The sequence below is a fragment of the Arvicola amphibius genome, chromosome 6, assembly GCF_903992535.2.
Source record: "Arvicola amphibius chromosome 6, mArvAmp1.2, whole genome shotgun sequence".
In the NCBI taxonomy this organism is placed as follows: Eukaryota; Metazoa; Chordata; class Mammalia; order Rodentia; family Cricetidae; genus Arvicola; species Arvicola amphibius.
The window spans coordinates 125,467,104-125,489,377 of record NC_052052.2 but is presented as its reverse complement, the minus strand read 5'-3'; the positions used below and the strand labels follow the sequence as shown (position 1 = coordinate 125,489,377).

General features: G+C 41.1%; 1 protein-coding gene across 5 annotated transcripts in view; it reads right to left on the bottom strand.

Moving 5' to 3' along the window:
- Dcdc2 (doublecortin domain containing 2) overlaps positions 1-22,274 on the bottom strand; it is a 181,218-nt gene that overhangs the window by 114,339 nt on the left and 44,605 nt on the right. For all 5 annotated transcript variants that reach the window (XM_038334929.1, XM_038334926.1, XM_038334930.1 and 2 more), the window contains exons 4-5: positions 278-354; positions 17-148 (exon numbers count right to left, since the gene is read on the bottom strand). In XM_038334929.1, coding sequence (XP_038190857.1) covers positions 17-148; positions 278-354 — 209 coding nt within the window. The remainder of the gene's footprint in view (positions 1-16; positions 149-277; positions 355-22,274) is intronic.

Here is a 22,274-nt window from a genome sequence, read left to right as displayed (position 1 = left end):
AAGTGCTATTACACACCTGTGAACAGCCCCACTCCGAAGAGTTATTTTCTCTGTGACCATCTGTAGCACGTGATCCCACTGATTTAAAGCTTTTCTAGGAATGAGGAGTCGAGAAGCTGGGCTTATGAGGTCTCCATTTGCAATCAAGCTGTGGAGGAAAAGGAAAAAGAGACAACGCATCTGAAAACTGTTATACTCATAACATTCAAATTCCAACCCCCAAGGAAAGCACACAGTCAGTTAATTCTACCCTGAAATATGAAGGGCTCCAACTTACAAAATGGTGCAAGGTTCATGCAGTGATTTCCTGAAACGGGCAGACACATTGATCCTGCTGTGAATGACTGGCTTCACCTTCAAAAGCAAAGCAAAGGGAAAAAGTCACTAGATTCCTAATGGAGAAACAGGACGGTACTCGCTGTGCTGAAATAAGGTAATACCACCTTGTTCTGACTCCATTTTGTGTTTGTTTAGACAGTTCTCAGTCCTCTACCCACTCCACACAATAGTGAAGTCTGCCTTGGCAACACATTTGAGATCTCCATGGCCTTGACCATGGTCCAGATATATTAATTAAAATAATTAAAGTAAACTAAAATAACTAGTAAAAAAGGCAAAAATATTGGCATATGTCTAAGAAGAGGAGGGGAGAGGAATGATTAAAATGCAAGGGAGGAAAAAGAGGAGGGGAAGAAGAGGGAAGGGGAACAGCAACAGCAGCATTGTCAGTGAGGAGCCTATGAGCAGTTAGCTATTGGCTTTACTCTCTGCCGGCTAAATAATTAGACTTGAATAATGCATGGCAGCCTTTCCTTTAAGAAACCACCCATATTTTTAGGTATAGAGTAAAGGACTAGGAGGAGGGGAGGGATCTCCCTAGGAAATGTATCTCCATACCATAAAATAGTATGGAGGGATGTGGGGAAGTGGAATAGAAGAATCAAATGGGGAGAGGAAAGGTGGGCAACAGATGCAAAACAGGGAGGAGTGGCTAAAACTAAGGACCACGTGAGCGATCATACAGAAACACAATGCAATAGACGCCTCTTAAATTATATAAATATATAAATGGAAACTAAATTGAGTCACCAAGTAATGGAGCAGACTAAGCACGAACTAGACATCTATTGTCACCAAATGAAGCCTCCAATGCCAGGGATGGGTTACATCTAATTTAGTTGTTGGTCAAAGAGGCCCCATGTACTTCCTAACAACCCAGAATACCCCCAAGTCTGTAGGTTGCTCTCCAAAAACTGACAGTTAAGGCCTTACTGCGGTAGATGACACCTACACAACTCTTTGAACATGAAGTCGACCTGGTGCCTACCTAGAGCCTTCGCTCCTATGGACTGATAATGTTCATGGTTCTGGAAGACATTCTGCATAATACCAAATGAGAAGGGTAACCACCAACCAAACTACAACCCCTTTGATCTGCCATGGTGACCTGCCTGCAAGACATGCTGGTACAACAGTGGTAAAGATCTGAGAGTAGCCAACCACTATCTGGTTGGGTTGAAGACTGATTCTATGGGTTGGAACTTATATCTGACACCGTATGGATGGCCAAGAACCTGAGACTAGGCAGGCCATGGACCTAGAGGAAAATCAAATACTATTGTTCTCCTAGAGGAACGTAATAATAAATTGACTCCTAATGACGTTCAGCTCTACTCAGATCAGTGTCCTGCTCAGGCATCATCAGAGGAACTGCTTCCTACAGCAGATGGAAACGAATTCTTGGGTTTTTTTTCTCATAACACTTCATATGGATTTCTTTTACCTTGTATGTCTTTTGCTCATCTAGTGTGGTTTCCAGTTGTGTGTTTAATCGGAATCTGTGTGTAGGAATGTGTGTGACTCTGCATCTGGATGTGTTTCTTGTGATTTTTTTTTTTTTTGGTTCTTTATTTTCTGTTTGTTTTGTCCTATTCTGATGGGCTTGCTTTTGTTTTACCTTATCTTTTGCCTGTTTGATGTTTTCAATAAGAGGGAGACAGAATGAACGTGGACATGGGTGAGTAGGGAAGTGGTGCAGGCAGATCTGAGAGGAGTTGGGAGGGAAACTAAATCAGAGTATTTGCTTACTGTATAAAAAAATCTATCTTCAATAAAAAAAATTTAAAGACAAAAAAATGAAACAGCCATGTTTAAAGAAGAATTCTTCAATTGACCAGTTGCTGGAAGGAACAGTACTCATAAATGGTTGCTAGGTGGACATTAAATGTTGACTAGAATTTAACTGAAAGCTACTCTGACTTAGAAAAAAAATTAAACTTTAATTGAACAATTTTTCCAATTTTATTCCCATGGGTAGTTCACTTTATGTAATGCACACGTCTTAAGTACTCAAAGAAACACATGGTATGAAGGACTGTCCCTCCCACTCCCATTCCCTAGCCACCAGACTGCAGTCAACGGTAGCGATATTCCTTCAGAGAGAGTCTCTGCGTGTTATCTAGCATAGCCCTAACAGACATGTAGGTTTAACCTAAGTGACAGAGCGCTGTGACTGTTCCACACCTTGCTTTACTAGTGATCCTCCACGGAAAGTGTTTTGCATTGGTGCCTAAAGGAGGGTTGCTCCCCTCAGGTCAGCTATCTGCACTGCACCCCACAGAGATGCTGCAGCTCAGTTAACCTCTCCTAAAGCAGCCAGTCCCTTCCATTGTGTCTTAACTTCTGCTATTCACTTGCATAAATTTATATTTATCAACACAATCAAATATGAGAACTTGGAATTTCCTGAAGTAAAGGATACATAGCTTTTTAGGTCAATGATGTTTGTGACAAGATCAAATTGACCTGAAGAGTCTCTTCCTTTGCTAAGCTCATACACTTCATAAAAACCTGGAGTTAACACACAAATAGTACTATCTGAGACAGGGCTGGGGCTTAAACAGTCCTTAGAAAACAGCAAATCTTCATTGCCTGCTTACCTGCTCCCTCTTAGGTCCCTGCCAGCTAAGTGCGAATGAATCTGCACCCAGGTGAGGGACAGGCCCTCCTGCTGTGTCTCTCACAGTCCCTTTCTTCCACAACCCCCACCACAACTGTACTTCCTTCCTGACAGCTCAGACAACAGCTGCTAGGGTGTCCATGGTTCTCTACTGCCCTGTCTTGTCTTTCCCATAGCACTTATTGTCACCGAAGTGTGTCGTATCGACTTGGTTTGCAATCACCAATTCCTGTTGCTTTACTTGCTCTCAGCGTAACTCAGTAATGCAGTCAACACACACTACATCAGCTGACACGTTTTCAGTCTGTATAGGTCTTACCACAGAGTCTTGGTAGTTTGAAACCTTGTTGAATTGTTGAATTAAAGATAAAGATAAGTAAGTTATATAAATTATTTTAAAGCTCTCGTCTAAATTATTTCACTTTAGTAATTTAGAGAAATAAATACATACATTATAACTCTAACTTTATTCTGAATATAAAAGTTGGTAGTTGAGAAAAATCACAGCATTAGTACGAACAGCCATTATTTTCTACATGGTCATTTTCAGCATGGCAAAGATCCCCACCAAGGTTTCACGATTAACCATCTAAATTGAAGACTAATCTTAATTGCATTGCCATTTTCCAACAGACCAATAAAAGTATCTGAAAAATAAAGTAATATATCTGAATTAAAAAATCAGTAAAAAAAACACTGGTTAAATCAATTTTTAATTTTTAAATAATTATCATTTTTGTTCTTGTTTTGAGACAGGTTTTTATGCTGCCTAGGCTTATCCTCATATTTGCTATAGAGCCAAGACTGACCCTGAACTACTGATCTGCCTACCTCTGCCTTCCAAGTGCTGCAGTAACAGGAGTGTGCCACCATACCCAGCATATCATGCATGCTTCTAATTAGCATTTTCAATAACATCACATCTAAATTCAAAATAAACCAAATCAACTTGAGTGTGGGCTTTCCAGAGCTCTGATCTGGGATGAGTGTTGGTCAAGTGCTGCCCATCTATATTATGACCCTGGTAATGGGAGACAATGGCAAATGAGAGCTCTTATAATTTTATCAGTCCTCTTATAAGCACACACGCTTCCCCTTGGCCTTTGGCACAGACAGCATTTAGCATGAGAATGATGTGAAGTGTCTTCACACTGAGTCTGAAGGTGTGCACACCAGGGCTAGAGGCTAAGGAGCTCCCACTCCCACCTTGTGAAGCAAGGCTGAGCAGGTTCAGCATGTAACCTGTAACTGAGACCAAGTCAAATACACCGGCACCACTCATCGGTTTGGGGAATGAATATTCTTATAGAACAAAGTAGAACAGCAGTCGTGAGAGACTAGTAAGGATATGGCTCGGGGTGGAAGGAGTAGGAAGAAATTCAGTAGGTAACAACACACAATCAGGGAGGAGACGCTAGAGCTGGCCTCTATAGTACAACTATAGTTTAGTGTGAGATGTCCCCCATAGGCTCACATGTCGCCACCCAAGGACTAAAAGAAGACAAAATTTCTAACACACTGAGAAGTGGATTAGTCGAATCAATCAGAGAGAGACAGGCGTATGATTCTGACCAAGTTCTCATTTCTGCCCATAAGTAAAAGATACATGGAAGAGAATAGATGGTGGCAGATAAATGATAGAAGGGAGGGAGAGAAGAGAGGGAGGGAGGAAAAGTACATGATAAATAGGTAATTGGGTGATAGAGATAACTAGATGAAAAATAGGTAGATTAAATAGACACACAGACAGAAAGATGATAGATAGATAGATAGATAGATAGATAGATAGATAGATAGATAGATAGATAGATGATAGATAGATAAGCATAGAAGGCAGTTTAAAAGTATATAGATAATAGAAATAGATGATAGCTAAATAATATATGATTGATGAATAGATAATAGATGGATAACCAGATAGATAGATAGATAGATAGATAGATAGATAGATAGATAGATAGATGGATGGATTAGATATACAGGTTAAGTACATAATATATCTGTTAATCAATCAACCAATATGTTTAGTGATATTTTATTTATGTTTTATAAGTAAAGCTTGCCTGACGACCAGAAGGTAAAACTAAGTCACTAGAAGCCAGGCAGTGGTATCACACACCTTGATCCCAGGATTTGGGAGACAGAGGCAGATGGATCTCTGTGAATTTAAGGCCACCCTGGGCTACACTAGACCAATACAGAAACAGTTCTAGGTTGTGGTAGCTCACACCTTTAATCCCAGTACTAGAGAGTCACATGCCTTTAATCTAGAGAGGAATGTAAAGCGGGATGAGACAGAAACTTGCTCTCTTTTCAGTCAGAGGATTTCTTAGAGGTAAGAGCTCCCTAGTGGCTTGACTGCTTTGTTTTTCTGATCTTCAGGTTAAAACTCCAATATCTGTCTCTTGGTTTTTACTATTCGTACTACAAATAGATGTAGAAAAGTTTGAATGATTCTGCTAAGTCAGCCAAAGAACTGCTTGGGGGAAGGAACTAACTGCCACAGTGAGTTGCACACCCTTGCTGCTCCCTGGAGCTGTTACCTGGCACTTGCCACCTTTCCAACCCTGTACCAAGAAAAGCAAAGTCAGCCTACAAACCCAAGGGAACAAAGCTGCAGAATGGATTCTCACAGTCAGTAAGTGCTTACCTCCTGTAGAAACTCCTTGCACTGTTTAAGGGCACAGATTTCAATAACTTTCTAAAATGCCAGATTTTATGATAGTCCATAAAATTAGAGAAACTAATGTACTAATTTTAACCATTTTTCAAGTGTAGGCCAACATGCACTAGGTTTCTGCTTTCTTTCTGGTAGATATTTAAAGAAAACGGGATCTCAAAAATCTTTGAGGATACTTTGTTACTTTGAAAAATCACCCAGCATCAAAGAGGGGACAAAGTTCTTTGCAAAATATTTAATCATTTCTCACCCTTTTTGATAAGGGATCAAAAAAATTAAAGACCCAATAGTAAGAAATCATTTACCTAAGAATCAACATTACAGACATATCCAAGTATAAATTGTCCTAAAGAGATTTTTTTTTAATCATTCAGGGGCTGGGCATGGTGGCATAAGTTTTTAGTTCCAGAATTCTGGAGAGGCAGGTGGATCTCTGTGAGTCCAAGGCCAGCCTGGTTTACAGAGTGAATACCAGGACAGCCAGGGCTACACAGTGAGACCCTAGAAAAAATAAAATCATCCAGGGTGTACCTCAATAGCAGAGTTTGTCTGGGACACATAAGGCACAAGGCTTTGTCCCTGACAACCACTTCTGAAAGGAAAGTAGTGGTTGTCATCATTCACTGTCCGATAGTACCGCTTTGAATGGAATAAAGAATGGCTAAAAGCAAGTGGCACGGTGAGCACACACTCCACAGGACCGAGCTGCTCTATCACAAGATAGATATTTCATTCTGCAAACAGTTCCTATACTTAACAGATAAACCATCCATCACAGAAATGCTCAGAGTGCACAACCTGAAAAGGACACCTGAAAAGAAAAGACTACAATAAGAATGGAAGACTGAGAGCAGCCTTTCCCAGAGGATGCTCTGGGAAAAAAATGTAAGAAACAGGCTTATTCCTGCTTTGACATTTCATTATAGGAGACAGTTGCTTCTGCCAAAACAAGGAAAGCTGAAAGACATTTTTAAAAACACATTAGAGAGTTTACGTTTCAAAGAAATCTAGATAACGTGAATTCTAGAGAGAATGGGTTCTAAGTGAGACAGAATCTAGGGCTGCTTGCACCGCCAGGATGACAAACCTTCTGTAGTGAGTCAGCTAGAGGCCGGGTTGGCATTGTGGAGAAGACTGGGACGTGCTAAGTCCTCACCACCAACAAAGTCTTCTTCACCTGGAGCTGTTTTCAGGTGCGCAGAAGTATAACAAAAGCTAGGAGCAAGGCGAAGAAGCAGAGACAGAAACCCCATGGCAGGGAGGGTTGGAGGTGGGGCTAGGTAATAGATTCTCCAGTGGCATATAGGGCTAACAGTTGGAAAAACTGTCAAGAGACTTCTCTAAATCTCATGAGGACTAATTCCCAGGCCCTGAAAGAAGTCCTAATTTTACCCTTGTTACGTCTGAAAGCATTGATTTAGAGAAGACAGGTAAAGCTATCTGCAGCCTGTACTGAGACTGGCTTGGGCTGTGAAAAGACCAGCCCCTTTCCCTGGCACCCACAGAGGAGGCACGGATAATGTCTTCTCAGGAAAAGTATTTTCTACTTTCAGCTCCTACACATAAAAAAATGTTTTGCAATGTGACCTCTATACAACAAACACAGCAAAACAATTCAGATAAAGAGGAAAACAGAATCTACTGTCAGAGGGAAAAACAAAGTCAAGCCAGACATTGCCATGATATTGAGATGGGCAAATAAGATTTTCACTGTTATAAATGCATTAAACAGCTTGGTGACAAAGGGTTAAGCATATCAAACTAAACTCATGCAAAATGAGAGAGGTCTAGATCATAAACTCAAACTCCAAAAAGAAACAAAAATTCTAGAAGCAAAAACAGAATATCTGAAATGAAGAACTTATTACATAGGCCTACCAACCTAGGCATAGCAGAATATACCTGAGAAAACAACTTTTGAAAGAGAAAATGAAAGTTCCAAGAGATGGCTCTGCTGGTAACAGTGCTTGCTGCACAAACCTGGCGGCCTTAGTTTGATCCCTGAACTCACATGGTTAGAAGAAGAGAACCAACTCTATGTAACTACCAGAACACGTGTGCACGCACACACATGCACACACACACACCAATAAATAAATGCAAAAAAGAATTAAGTTAGTTCCATTAATGTTATATAAAATAAAAATTGAAATAAAGACATTTCTGAGCACACACAGAGAGAGAAAGAAACACAAAAAGCCAAAGCCAAAAGAATTGATAACAGACCCACACTTAAAAAAAATGATGGAAGTTTCCAGACAGATAATGGAGATATTTAGAAACAAAGAAGCCTGGATATACATGAAAGAATAAGGAACACTGGAAAGAAATGTACCAGCTATTTCAAAGCCGTTAAAAAAGTGAACAACTATAATGTTTATTTTTTAAAACAATGTTTTAAAGCAAAATAATGATTCATAAAGTTGGTCAATACATTACTAGAAGCAAGTTATTTAATGTGAATGCAAAGGTATGAGTGAGGGTAGATGGAATTACACTATTGTAAAGTTCTTTGGGGACTGAGAGAATATTATTTAAAAGCAAACTAAAATTAAGGATACATGTTACAAGCACTAAAGTAATTATTCAGATCTCAAATATCATAACTAACTATCCATTATAGAGATAAAAATTAAATATTTCAAATGTCTGATGAACCTAAAGAAAGCAGCAAAGAACAACATGAAGCAAACAAAAGCAAATGATGGACTTAGATCCAATTGTGCCTATACCTCACTAAATATGAATGAATTACAAACTCCAAGTAAGGGCAGAATCAAAGAGACAGCATAAGAAACTCACACTCAACTGCACACCATTAACAAGAAACTCAGTTTAGGTATAAAGACAGGAACAGACTGGAAAGCACACTATCTGAATGTTAACCGAGTCCATCCAAATGCTTCCTTCAGTGACAGAATGGGGGATATATCATGCCCATTTTCTCAACTAATTTTCATAGATACTACATATATTCACTTCTAAAGTCGGGTGTTTCTTTTCAAAGATTGATTGTATTTCTATATTGTGTATATATGCACGTGTGTGTCTATGGGTATGCACGTGTATGAGTACAGATGCCCACAAGAGTCCACAGAGGGCACTAATGCCTTGGAGCTGGCATGACAGTTGTAAGCCACCTACTATGAGTGCTGGGAACCAAACTCAGTTCTTTTGCAAGAGTGGAGTGTGCCCTTAGTTACTGAGTCATAACTCAGCCCCAGAGTTGAGTGTTTCTTAAAGAATACCATATTCAACAATCTATTTGATATAGTAAATATGTTTTTTTCTTGTACTATTGTGCTCTTTAAGACTTCAGAAAATAAAATCAAATATTAGCATTTCAGAAGACTACAACACCAAGTTGTTTTATCTCATGACCTTCTATGTTTCAAAGGAATATATATATATATATACATATATATGTATATGTATATATATATGAATATGTGGCTAAAGAATCCAGCAATATGCTATCTATGAACCACTTTTTTTCTTTTTTCTTTCTTTTTCAAGACAGGGTTTCTCTGTGTAACAGCACTGGCTGTTCTGAAACTCACTCTGTAGACCAGCCTGGCCTTGAACTCACAGAGCTCCTGCCTCTGCCTCCTGAGTGCTGGGATTAAAGGATGTGTCGCCACTGAACCACTTCTATCATGCCCGTTGTGTTTTCTAAGCTGATTCCTCCTCCTCTGGACTCATAAAGGTCAGCATCCCCTCTCTAGGGCTCCATCCTGCCCTGTACTCTTCTTAACCCGAACATCCTCCCGGACAAGTTTATCAAACCCACTGCTGTTGAACACAATTTTGCCACTGCCAGCCAAGTTTCTATCTGTTGTTCAGATCTTTCTCTTGACACTGCATGTGTATACCCCACGAGAAGAGTCCACTTCTTCACCCTAAATGGAGATATAGAAAAATCTATTTGTACCTAAGCACTCACTGAGTCCCTGCAGCATAAAAGTTTATTTTGTCTCACTTGGTATTCAAAGATAACTTGCACTTTTTTTCAAAGCTGTTAAAAAGCAATGCACGGCTGATCAGTCACCTAAAAAATTCAAAGAAGGGTCCCATGGCTTCTCCTTCCTCAACGTTGCTTCATGTGCTCCCACTCTGTACCTCTCACCCGTCTCTCTCTCTCTCTCTCTCTCTCTCTCTCTCTCTCTCTCTCTCTCTCTCTCTCTCTCTCTCTCTCTCTCTCTCTCTCTCTCACGCACACACACACACACACACACACACACACACCAATGCCCAGCCTTAGGATCTCACAAATCCTCCCACACTGCATCCAGAACAGGTGAGCACAATTTCTGCCTTTGGTGCCTTTCCTCACCCACCACCCATTTCTGAATCACTCTTCCTGCAGTACAGGTCCAACCATGTGATATCCCAATGCAAGAGCCCTCAGAGAAGGCCACCACCTTCGATGACAGCTTTGGGCTCAGATGTTCTGTCTGGCCACACCCCAGCATGCAGCAGCCTTCTCACTGATCAACCTTCTTCCTGGAATTCAGTCAGCTGGATAGACTTCCTCCCTCAGAAATTCTCAGTCATTCTCCTCGGGAGTCTCCTGTGCATCTTCCATGAATGTGACATATTCTTCTCCTATTACAGATAACTACTGGGCTGCATCTCTCTTTTTTGGTTTTCCTAGCAAGCACCCTCATACATAACCCACTGGTGGCACTTTAGACATATAACACTTCAATTCAACAATAATTAGGATGAGTTTTTGAGCACAAATCATGCTCAGAACTCAGCCACTTTGTCCCTTTTGCTTTTCATGATATCTTTATAGGGCAACCACTTATGTCTTTAAAGTTTTCAACTTTAACTATAACATGCTTTTAATTACACTCACATTTATTACTAAAATGTACCTTACAATGTTAGCATTGTTCTATTTTTTATTTTTATTACATCTTATTTATTTATTTCAGGACAGAGACGTACATGTGCCACAGCAGGTATGTGAAGGTCAGAGGACAACTTTTGGGTACCACATGGGTCCCAGGGATTGAACTCAGGTTGTCAGACTTGGTAGCAAGTGCCTTTACCCACTGAGCCATCTCACCAGCCCTATGGTTAACATTATTCTAAAATTATAATGAGCCTCTTCACACCTCAGTAGGTAAACAAGGAGTCACATAAGGCCCCTTGTGATTCTCCATCCAGGTGTCTTAGTGCACCATGCAACCTGCTAGGGGTGTCAGTAAAAAACTGTCCACTAGCAGACAGAACCAGCACATATTGCCAATCATTTAACTGAGATCTTTACTGGGTTATGTGAAAATGAATACATGCACATATTCTATATGTTAACATATATAGGCCATGCTTATTCAGTGATCTCAAATCCACTCAAGTTCCTCTCTCTTCAGCTACTATTGACCTCATTGATATAATTTTTGTGAACATAAATAGAATGAAAATTGAAGCTTACAGAAATTCCAGTTCCTGGGTACGGTGGCAGATTCAAGTCCTGACTGAGTATTCTACAGTTGAACTATAATGACTTTTTTTTAAAATTCCAACCAGACTAACTTCAATAAGAACCTAGTCATAGAAGGTGTTGCTAATTACAATGAGCAGGGTGCTCAGAACATTCCCGGGAGGCTCCAATTAGTCTCTGAGCTGATGAAACACCTCAGCACTGCCCAAGCCCTGCACAGGTCCCTGCATTGTACCAGCACAGGCGCCAATTCCCAGAAGAAGCACTAGGGCTCATCGGTCAGGGTGGTTTATCATCTCTTACTCAGAGGGCCAAATATGCGCACTATCCAATGGGTTTACATATCTGTCTTTAGCTACTGTCTAAAAGAAGTTCTTCCTTTCCCTGGAGCAGGAAAACAATTCAAACCAAACCAACAAATGATTCATCTGTCCAAAGCACAGCAGGGACAAAGATTCATATTTAACTTAAGAGTGACCCAAGACAAGGCTGGAGTGATAGCTCACTGAGGACCTGAGATGGATCCCCAGAATTCACGTGGAAAACCCAGGTGTTGTGTGTACATCTATAGCCCCAGTACTGGAGAGGCAGAGGCAGGAGGATCCCTAGAGCTTGCCAGCCAACCAGCTGCATCTACTTGGTGAATCCCAGGTGTGAGAAACTCTATCTCATAAAAAAAAAAAAAAAAAAAAAAAAAAAGAGGACCAACAAGATGTCTTAGGATCCCTGGACCACACAGTGAAAGAAGAGAACTGACTCCCAAAGTGGTTCTCTGACCTTCATGTGCACACACCAGCACACACACACACACACACACACACACACGCACGCACGCACGCACATGCAATGCACACACATGCATGCACACACACACGCACGCACGCACACACACGCACACGCACACTCACATGCAACGCACACACACACATGCATGCACACAATCCAAAAGATAAAATACTTATCACAGAAAGTATTTGCTTGGAAAAACTCTTAAGCATATATGTATACTAAACAAATGTTCATATTACTAAGTCTTCAACCAATTTTGACCCAATTAAATCTATTTCCCAACATGTCTAATGATTGTAAGTCATTTACAGTCAAATTTCTCTTAAGTACACTCTGTGGATTTTGAAAGATCACATTAACCCTGGGAATTCCTCATATGCAATGTTAAACCTTTGGCTGATTACCTTAATCTAAAAATGATTAATTTGGTGGGCACTTTGCCTTATAGAGAAACCAGACAGTACTTTAATACTGTCAAGGTATTTATAAGTAAGTGTGTGGGGGCCCCCTAATGCTATGCTGAAGAGAACAATATGACCCCTACAAAGTTAAAAAATAACCAATTAACCCGAGAGAACTCTCAGAAGTTACGGGAACTGCCGCTAACCAAGCATTAAAAAGGGGATGCCTGTTTTAGGCTGTACCTTTTATTTGCATGTTCCTTCTAGTTACCAACCAGTCTTGCTATCTCACCATTGTTGGCTTCTGATTTGTTTTGTTTTTCCAAATGGGATTTAGGTTACCAAACAATCTGGGCCGTAGAATATACATTTCCACTAAGAATACAGAGGATCAAACACAGTATCGAGAACAATCCCAGATGAGAGTAGGCAGGGCAGGAGAGAGAGGCATGTAGATTAGCGAGATGTCTCCACCTCCATGGAAACCAGGGGTCCTGTGTAACATGTGTGTACACAACCTGCGCTCGGACGTAGAGCAATACTAAGAATGCTGTTCACCCATCGGTTTATGCCCAAGAGGGGACACTACCACTGTGAGGCAGCCCTGGCTTCAGGCTTTATGCTGAGGATTCAACAAGGGGGAAGGACGACACATACACACACCACCACCACCATCACTTCCCCTCCTGGAGCATTAGAGTGACAGGATGGATGTAAAAGATGAACACGCAGCCTCCCCGGGAGCCCTGAGCTGGGGCTCATTTCAAGCCCTAAAATGTCACCTCTTCACCACACTCCTGAGTACACTGCTTTGTCACCTAAGTGGTTTTCCATGTGCAGATGTAGGATATAAGCCATGCATTTCATTTCCATATCCCTAAAATAACTTTAAGTTCTTGCTTTCTCCAAAGATATTAAAATGCAAATAACCTTGAGCAAAAAGAAAAGCTTTGAAATTTAAATGATTAAAAATATGACTTTGCTAGCCCTGAGTATCAAATAACTACTAAGGCAACGTAAATCTCTGATTATGATAAAACATGTAAACAGATGGAATCAGATCCAGGTATCCTTCCATAACTTGAGAAAAAAATGACATTGATGTAGAAATATGAGAGAGAAAATAGGAATTACTACAATAACAAGTTTTCTATAAAAATCATCTACAAACTTCACTTTCAGTTGTCTCCTATATATTCTGCAGCATATATCGCACAGGGCAAACACGATAGGAACTAAATTTGTGTTGACAAGCATCGTTGAAAAGACATACAATCCAAGAAGAAAAGCTCCCTGGCATGATTCAGTGTTACATAACGCTCAGTCAAGCCTATGGCGCCTCCTCAGCTTCTCTAAGTAGTTGAGACACATGTTCTGTCCTTAACCAAAACCACTAAATGTGTAATTGATACTATAGGACTGAGACTTTTCAAAAGAAATGTATATTCCCTATAAGCAAAATATAATGATTTAAGTTCGTTTCTGATTTAGATTAATCCAATCTGACTCTAAGACACCTTTTCCTGAATTTTTTCAATAGCACGATTTCTCTGATAGAAGCCCTGGTGAAGAGCCAGTGAGATGGTTCAGCAGGTCCTTGCCACCAAGCCTGAAGGCCTGAGTCTCATCCCCAGGACCCACTTGGTGGAAGGAAAGAATTGTCTCCCGGGTTATCCTCCCACCACCACACATGCACTGTGGAACACACATACCCACAAATGCCCACACAAGCTAACTAATTAACAGTTAGCTAAGCATAGTGGCACATGCCTTTAATCTTACCACCCAAGAGGCAAAGGCAGGGAGATCTCTGAGTCTGAGGCTAGCCTAGCCTACATAGCAAGTTTCAGGATAGCCAGGACTACATAAGAAAACCTTGTCTCAAAAAACAAACTTAGGTCAGGCAGTAGTGGTGCATGCCTTTAATTCCAGCACTTGGGAGGCAGAGGCAGGAGGATCTCTGTGAGTTCGAGGCCAGCCTGGTCTACAAAGTGAGTTCCAAAACAACAATGGCTACACGGAAAAACCCAGTCTTGAAAAGAAAAAAAAAGCTGGTGGTGGGGGTGGGAGGGAGGGAGGGATAAAGCAACACCAGTGAAAATACCTTGACTTCCAGGATGAAAAATGACGCTCATGAATCTAAGCCTTTTCAAATGAGCAGTCCCGGACAATGTGCTCCTGCTGCTCTTCAGTGAAGCACTTCTGCCCAAAGCAATGGCCCATGAGTCAAGTTCACCCACACCAACCATCAGCCCTTACTACATTATCTGAGACGTTCAGAAGCCTGGAGTGTCATCCACACAGAAATCTCAGAGGTTATAAAGAAATCAGGGCTAGGGACACAGAGTTGAGGGTAATTATTTCATAGATGATATTCAAAGTCATGAAACTAAATGAACTTACCAAGTGTGGTAGCTAATTTTCATTGCCAGATTGACTAAATTTGAAGTGACCTAGGAGACACACTTCTGAGTACGGGTGTGGTTGGAGAGCATTTCTGGAGAAGTGTAGTAGAGAAGAATCTACACTAAATTAAATATGGATTGCACCATCCCATAGACGGAAGACTCCTGAATGGATAAAAATGGGGAAAAGCCATACCAGGGGCCATCCCCACCTATGCATTTGAACCCTAAACTGCAGCTCCATTTCATGTTCCAGGGTAAAATTCCCTTAACAGGAGAGGCTTCTCTAACTATTTGACTCCATCGGCAGAAATAAGCAAACCTGTTACACATCGATAACCCAATCTTACTGGAAAGGGTAGCCAGGGTTTGAACATGGTATGTCTGTCCACCATAGGTTTATGTGCTTGGACTTTTGATCCTGAAGAGGCGGTGCTGCTTTAGAAAGCTGTGTGATATTTAGTGGGTATGCTGGGTTGGAGGATCACTGAGGATGAAGTCTGACGTATGACAGACAGCACTTCCTGTCTACTCTGTTTCCTGAGGGCAGATGCAATTGGGCCAGCTACCTTACACTCCTGCTTCAGTGTCTTTCCCAGCCATGGTGGACTGTATCCTCAGACTATAAGCCAAAATAAATCAATATTTCCTTCCTTAAATCACTTCTTCTCTGGTATTCAGTTATAACAAAAAAAAACTAATACAATGGAAAATGGCACAGGGGGTGGCTAATCTAACTTGCCAGGGAAACAGAATCCTTGCAGTATATGGAAATCTAAAGACAGAAACCCCAAATGCATTTCTGTAATGTAGTTACCAAAATGCTTTATGTATAAGTATGGGCTAGCAATCCTACAACTATTTTGTGTATTTATGATACGTCATACTACATAATTTAATGTGGCTAATAAGAGCAGGGGTTTCCACTGTTATAGAAAGATGCTGGAGCCCCAGGGGTGCACTTAGCACATGGAGCTTATTCAGGAAGAATTACAAATAAGGAATGGGTGCAGGTCAGAAGAAACCCTGTTGTGCTGGACTATATTGGGATGTGTCAGGATGAACTCAGATTCTGTTCAAAAACTTTATCTGCATAAATTTAAGCAGATGGGGGGGTGCATAATAATGCAGCTGTGTGCACATGTGTGTGTGCTCTCAAGCATCTGTGTGCATGTGTGTGAGCTCTCAAGCATCTGTGTGCACATGTATGTGTGCTCTCAAGCATCTGTGTGCACATGTGTGTGTGCTCTCAAGCATCTGTGTGCACATGTATGTGTGCTCTCAAGCATCTGTGTGCACATGTGTGTGTGCTCTCAAGCATCTGTGTGCACATGTGTGTATGCTCTCAAGCATCTGTGTGCACATGTATGTGTGCTCTCAAGCATCTGTATGCACGTGTGTGTGCTCTCAAGCATCTGTGTGCACATGTGTGTGTGCTCTCAAGCATCTATCTCTCAGCTCTGCCTACTGAGAAAGCCTCCAAGCAATGACACTTCAGGAGGAAGGAACATCCAATGCCACACTAAACTAAAAGGGATGAGGGCTTCCAGAACAACAATCAAATATTATTAAACACTAAGAGTGACAAGTGAGTCTGCAGTGTCTCCTGGTAGTAGAAAACAGGAAAGACCTCCCAGAATAGGAGGGCCTAAGACAGCCAACTTGAAGAAATGACCAGGGTCCAAAACGGGGATAACATCAGCAACAACATGAATAGTGACAGTAAAGAATTTTAACTAAAATCAAATATCCATGGGCCTGCCAAATGACAAAGTACGTAAAAACATCTGCTATGTTATGATGTAAGTCTGACGACCTAAGATCATCTTCAGAGCTCATGGAAAGGTGTAAGAATAAAATCATGCCACAAAGTTGTCCTCTAACCTCCATGTGCACACGGTGACCATATGTATGAGCATGTACACACATATAAATAATAATAATCAAAATAAACAAATACCCACACTCCATATGATACAAATAAAAGATAAGTTTTTACACAGAAAATTGCTTTACACAGCAGAATTCCAGTTAGGAATGTGGAAGCAATAAAGGAAAGAGAAAACACACAATGCCAGCTGATGCGGAAAAGAGCCACTGATTTATCATATATTCTGAGGGTGAAACCATGAATAAAGGGAAACAGTGCATCTGCATAGTCTCAAAGTCTCCCTACACAGAGCCTCCTTGTCCACTTAGAAAACTAGCAAATAGCACACCTACCTTCGTTCAAGGTTAGTATCAGCGGCAACACCACCCATCCACGTCATGTACTGCCAGGGTGACTAACACCAAATAAGAGGCTTGACTCTGCCTGCTAAAAGGAAATTTCCCACCTCTCCCCTCTCTGGGCAAATTAGGTATTTTGAACACTTGAAAGGAACCTACTCCTTTGGAATGCTAGAAAGGCCTTTCATCACTTATATGAACATTTTTTACAGGGATTTATGAGCCATCTCTCAGAAATGGAAGGAAAGGGAGCCTGACAAGATGGACCATTGGGTAAGGATATTTGTCACGAAGCCTGGCAACCTGAGTTGGATCCCCATGACCAAGATGGTGGAAGGAGGGACCTGATCCCTGCAAGTTGTCCTCTGACCGCCAGAGATATGCCATGGGATATACATATCCATCTGCAAACCCACACACGTGTAAAATAAACAAAACATAATAAATGAAATTTTTAAATAAATCTTTTTAATATTTATTTTTATTTTATGCATATGGGTATTTTGCCTGCATGCATGTTTGTGTACAACAGTGTGTTCCTGATCACCACAGAGGCCAGAAGAAAGTATCGGATCCCCTGGAACTGGAGTTACAAATGGTTATTATCCACCTTGTGGGTGCTGGGAATCAAATTCGGATCCTCTGGAAAAGGGATTAGCACTCTTAACTGCTGAGTCATCTCTCCAGTCCTGATAAATAAAAATTTTAAAGCAAAAGAAAAGTCCATGGAAGGAGGCAGCACTTCCATTCCCAGGTGCCTGTGCAGAGCAGAAAGCAAGGCCGGTGGCTAAGCCTAACTGGAGTGCCTTGCTCCAAGGTGCGAAGATACCTGTCATCATGATGTGAGGAGTCTGTCTCTCCTCTGGGTGAGGCCAGTTCACACTGATGCTTGGCTCAACAAGACAGGATAATTATGTATACAGGGTGCTGTCCAGAGCTGAAGGACTGGTTACTGACCATCTGGAAACCGCGCCTGGCTGTACAAAAGGGTGAAGCTTCCTTTTCCTTGCAGTCCCTTAGTAGTGTGTCTATAATTAGCATATTTGGTCTAATGCTGTTAGTGATAGAAGCATTCTCTCTCACATTGCTTTTATCTCCTTGTCCCAATGCTCCATGTGTTGGAATGGTGTCTTGTTTATACTGATACTTCAAGGGCAATGTCTTCAGACAGGACACACTGGCAGGACAAAGCAGTATTTTATGAACTTTGTGTCCCCAGAATGAATGATCCTATCAGACCACCAGGAAACAACGTGCAAATACAAACTGAGATACCTGCTACAAAACAGCTGGCCTCAAAACCACCACAGGCATGAAAGGCTGAAGGATAGTCCAGCGTGGTATTAACCACCACAGGCATGAAAGGCTGAAGGATAGTCCAGCATGGTATTAGCCACCACAGGCATGAAAGGCTGAAGGATAGTCCAGCGTGGTATTAACTGAGAAGACAACTAAATGATAAGTGGGCTTCTGAACAAGAAAAATACAAAAACGACAAAAACCCTCAAGATCTGAAGATTTGGTAATTGTATCTATTTTAATTTCCAAATTGCAGTATCTGCAAAAAGTTACATTTAAGAAGAACAGAAGGTGCAGTTCTGAACACTTCAGTCCTGTGACTACATTTGGCGTTTGGTTTGGAGTCAATGAATTTGATCTTTCTTTGCTCCGTTAGGCCAAGAGACAGCTAAAATGAACAAACAAACAAAAACACCCATGCTAAGCTCACACTAAATTATTTCTCTCTGTTATCTCATGAAGAGCAGTCATGAGGTTTCTGGTCTGTAGAGGCAGGGGGGCCTTTGCCCACATACCAAGCGTATTAGCTCAGAACAGTAAGAAACAATGGCTGGCTTGTTGTTAGCCAGTGGGTCAGGCTTAATTGAGAAAATATTTACATTCCCTAAAGGCAGAAGTGGGTCAAGAGAACCTCGGCTCTACATCAAAAGTGCACCATCCAGGAGGCAAAGCACACGGTGCAGATAAAGAAGGATGTTCAGGGTTCGCTGAGCGACTTCCTCAATTAAAATAGTTTGCTCTCCCACGTCAATGCTGAGAACTATTTCCTGTCCTACCAAAGTCCTTTCCAGAAAGTCCTCCCCTGTGCCTACACATCCAAGTGCTTCCCCTGTAGTTTTCTCCAGTAGTTTTCACTGTCTTGGGTCTTACAGTAAGGTCTTTGATACACTTTGATCTTTGTGCACAGTGAGTGATGTGGATCTAATTTCATGCTTCTATATGTGGAAATCCAGTTTTCCAACTGTCTTTTTTCTAATATATGTTCTTGACACCTTTTTCAAAAATTAGATGGCTGTACCCAGCACTTAGGATGTAGGTCTCAGAGGATCTGAGTGGGAACTGGACTGCAGGCCTCCTCCTGAGAACCAGCTCTTATACTCCCAGAAAGCACCATGCCAGCTGCCAAGGGAGGGGAGCAATCAACAGTCCTACCTAGCTGTGATGTCAGTGAACAACAGCAATGGTCAGCACAACCAGAGACCCCTAAAGGTGCAGTGATGGCACTTTTATCTTGACAGGAATTCACACAGACGGGCAACAGGTTCAAAGGAGACAGGGTCCTAGCACTGAGTGTGGGAGATGGACACTCTGAAGAAGCTATTTGCAGTGATACCTGCTGGTAAAGGGAAAATCAGTTCAGGCCTGGCACTAGAAAGAGAGCAAAACACGCATGGCTAGTGAAGCCGTGGATGTTACAGAAAAATCTGCTACCACTCACCATTATAATTCCCAACTACAGCCTAAATATTCGCCCTTATACCCACAGATAAGTGTAACTATTATTCCTCATTGATGAAGCTTCTTTTTGCAGAAGGAGACCATCACAAAAAAACCACAACTAGCACATATGCAGACTGTTGGGTGCCCAGGCCCAGTTGGTACATATACAACACAATTCTTGCACTGAGAGCTCAGGGAATATTGCACAAGATGGGGCAGAACGACTCAGAGCCAAAGGACCAAGAATTCCACTGTGAGATTGCGCTGTCTAGCTGTGACGGGGAAGCTACACCTATGGAATCTCAACTACACGCCTGCCTAAACAAGACCTGTCAACAACAGTTGGCATCCCAGTGTAGATGGGAGGAAACTCAGAGCCACACTCATAGGTGAAGAACTATAGGCAATTAATAACTGTTGAGAGTGGGAGAATTAGTCCTCCCCAGGGATGAGACTCGGGACTGAATATCCAGAACTGAGTAGTCAGTCCTAGTAACATATAGATGTGACAATTCTGAAAGGACTCAGCAGATTGTATTTATTTCTTTAGAGGTATATATGATAACAATGGTTAAAAAGAAAGGTCATGAATTTGTGAAGGGGCAGGAGAGAGGAAATAAAGGGGGTAAGTAATGTCATTACATTTAAAAATAATAGCAATAAAAGAAAAATAGAAATGTGGAGGAAGTAATAGACATAAGAGCCATTATTTTAAGCTTTTATAAAGTTTCATTCTATAGAATACTTCTGACCAGGAAAAATAAAGCAGATGACTGTAGCTGACTGAGTTTCCGTCTGGGTCTTTATCCTACTCCATTGATCTACATGTCTGGGGTCCTTTAAGGGGTGGAGTCACTGTCTTTGTCACATTGGCTCTATAATTTTGGGGCCAGGTACTACAATTCTGCAGGCATTTGCTTCCTGCTTAAGACTTCATTGACTAGGACCAGTAAGAATAAAATACCATCACGAAACCCATTTATTCATATGTTCATCTTTTATCTATCTATCCATCCTCTATCAATAATCTATACATCCTCTATCTGTCCGTCTGTCTGTCTATCTATCCATCCATCCTCTGTCTATCTATCTATCTGTCTATCTATCTATCTATCTATCTATCTGTCTATCTATCTATCTATCTCCACACCTATCTCCACACATATGGAGGTTAGAGAACAACTTTTGGGAGTTAGTTTCCTCCTTGTATCATGTGGGTTCTGGGAGCCAAAGTCAAGTGTTTAGATTTGGTGACAAGTATCTTAACCCACTGAGCCATCTCACCAGCCCTTTGTATGCCAATTTTAAAAAACTAATTTAGAGAAAGAGGGGCAGGGCAGGGAAAGAGAGAAGGAAAAAGGGAAGGAGGGAGGAAAAGAGGAAAAGATAGAGCAAGAAAGATTACTCTCATAACTAATTGTTGCGGTAGATGGGAATTAACACAGAAACCCACAACTGCACAATGTGTAAAGATTTAAAGACTTTGGAGCACCCAGTCCTAAATGGGATATCTTCATCAAATCCCTCCCTTCAAGGCTCAAGGATCTATGCAGAAGCGAAGGCAAAAAGATTGTAAGAGCCAGAGGTGGTGGATGACTCCAAGGAAACAGTGTCTCCAAGGACATAAGAACCTACAGAGGCTGTGGCAGGACACCCAAGTACTTCACGGATCCAAAACAGACAGGGTCCTAGCACTGAGAGGGGGAAGTCGACATGGGGTCCACTCTAACCAAGAAGCTATTTGCACTGATACCTGCTCGTAAATAAAAAAAAAATAGCTTTTTAAAATGGAATATCACTAGGTATATCAAGAACTCCATGTTTTGTTTGGGGGTTTGTTTGTTTGTTTGGTGGTGGTGGTGGTGGTGTGTGTGTGTATACTTTTTGTTTCATCTGGCTCTGTTTGGTCTTTTTTTTTTTTTTTGTCTTATTGGTCTTTCGCTTGTTTGTTTTGAGTTTTACTATTGTGAGAGTTTTTTTGTTCTTTGTACTTTTGTTTTTGTTTTTCTTTTTTAAAAGAGGAAGAAAGAACAAGTTGTTAGGTGCAAAGTTTGGGAGGATCTAAGGGCAGTTAGAGGGGAAGAAAATGATCAAAATATATCGTCTAACATTTTAATTTAAAATTACTGAAGGATGGTTTATCTTTAAAAGGCTCTTGTTGAAGACTACTGACAGTACACTGGGTGTCTCCTAAGTAACTAGACCACTGCTAGCTTCCTTCCAGCCTACCTAACTGAGGCATCATCCATCTAGGAATGGAAAACGTGTCTTAAAGAGAATGTACCTAATAAAATTCAAATTTTCTCATTAAGGCCTATAAAAACACATATTATAATATTTGTATGTTTCACTTGTCAAGACTGGTTCTCTAAAAAATATATTCCCTCATTATATTTCCCCTTATTCCTCTTCCTTCTCTACCTGAATCGCTTGGATGAGGGTAGCTGATGAGAGAACAGGATGTGTTGATATTTAAAATATTTCAATTACACCGAAGACAACACAGCAGGTAGAAAAGTAGAAAGGACTCCAGTGAGCAATGCTCCATTCTTCTTTTCCCCAACCTGTCTCTCTCAGTAAAAGTTATGGAACCAGAGGTTCTCAGATGGGAATACCAGCT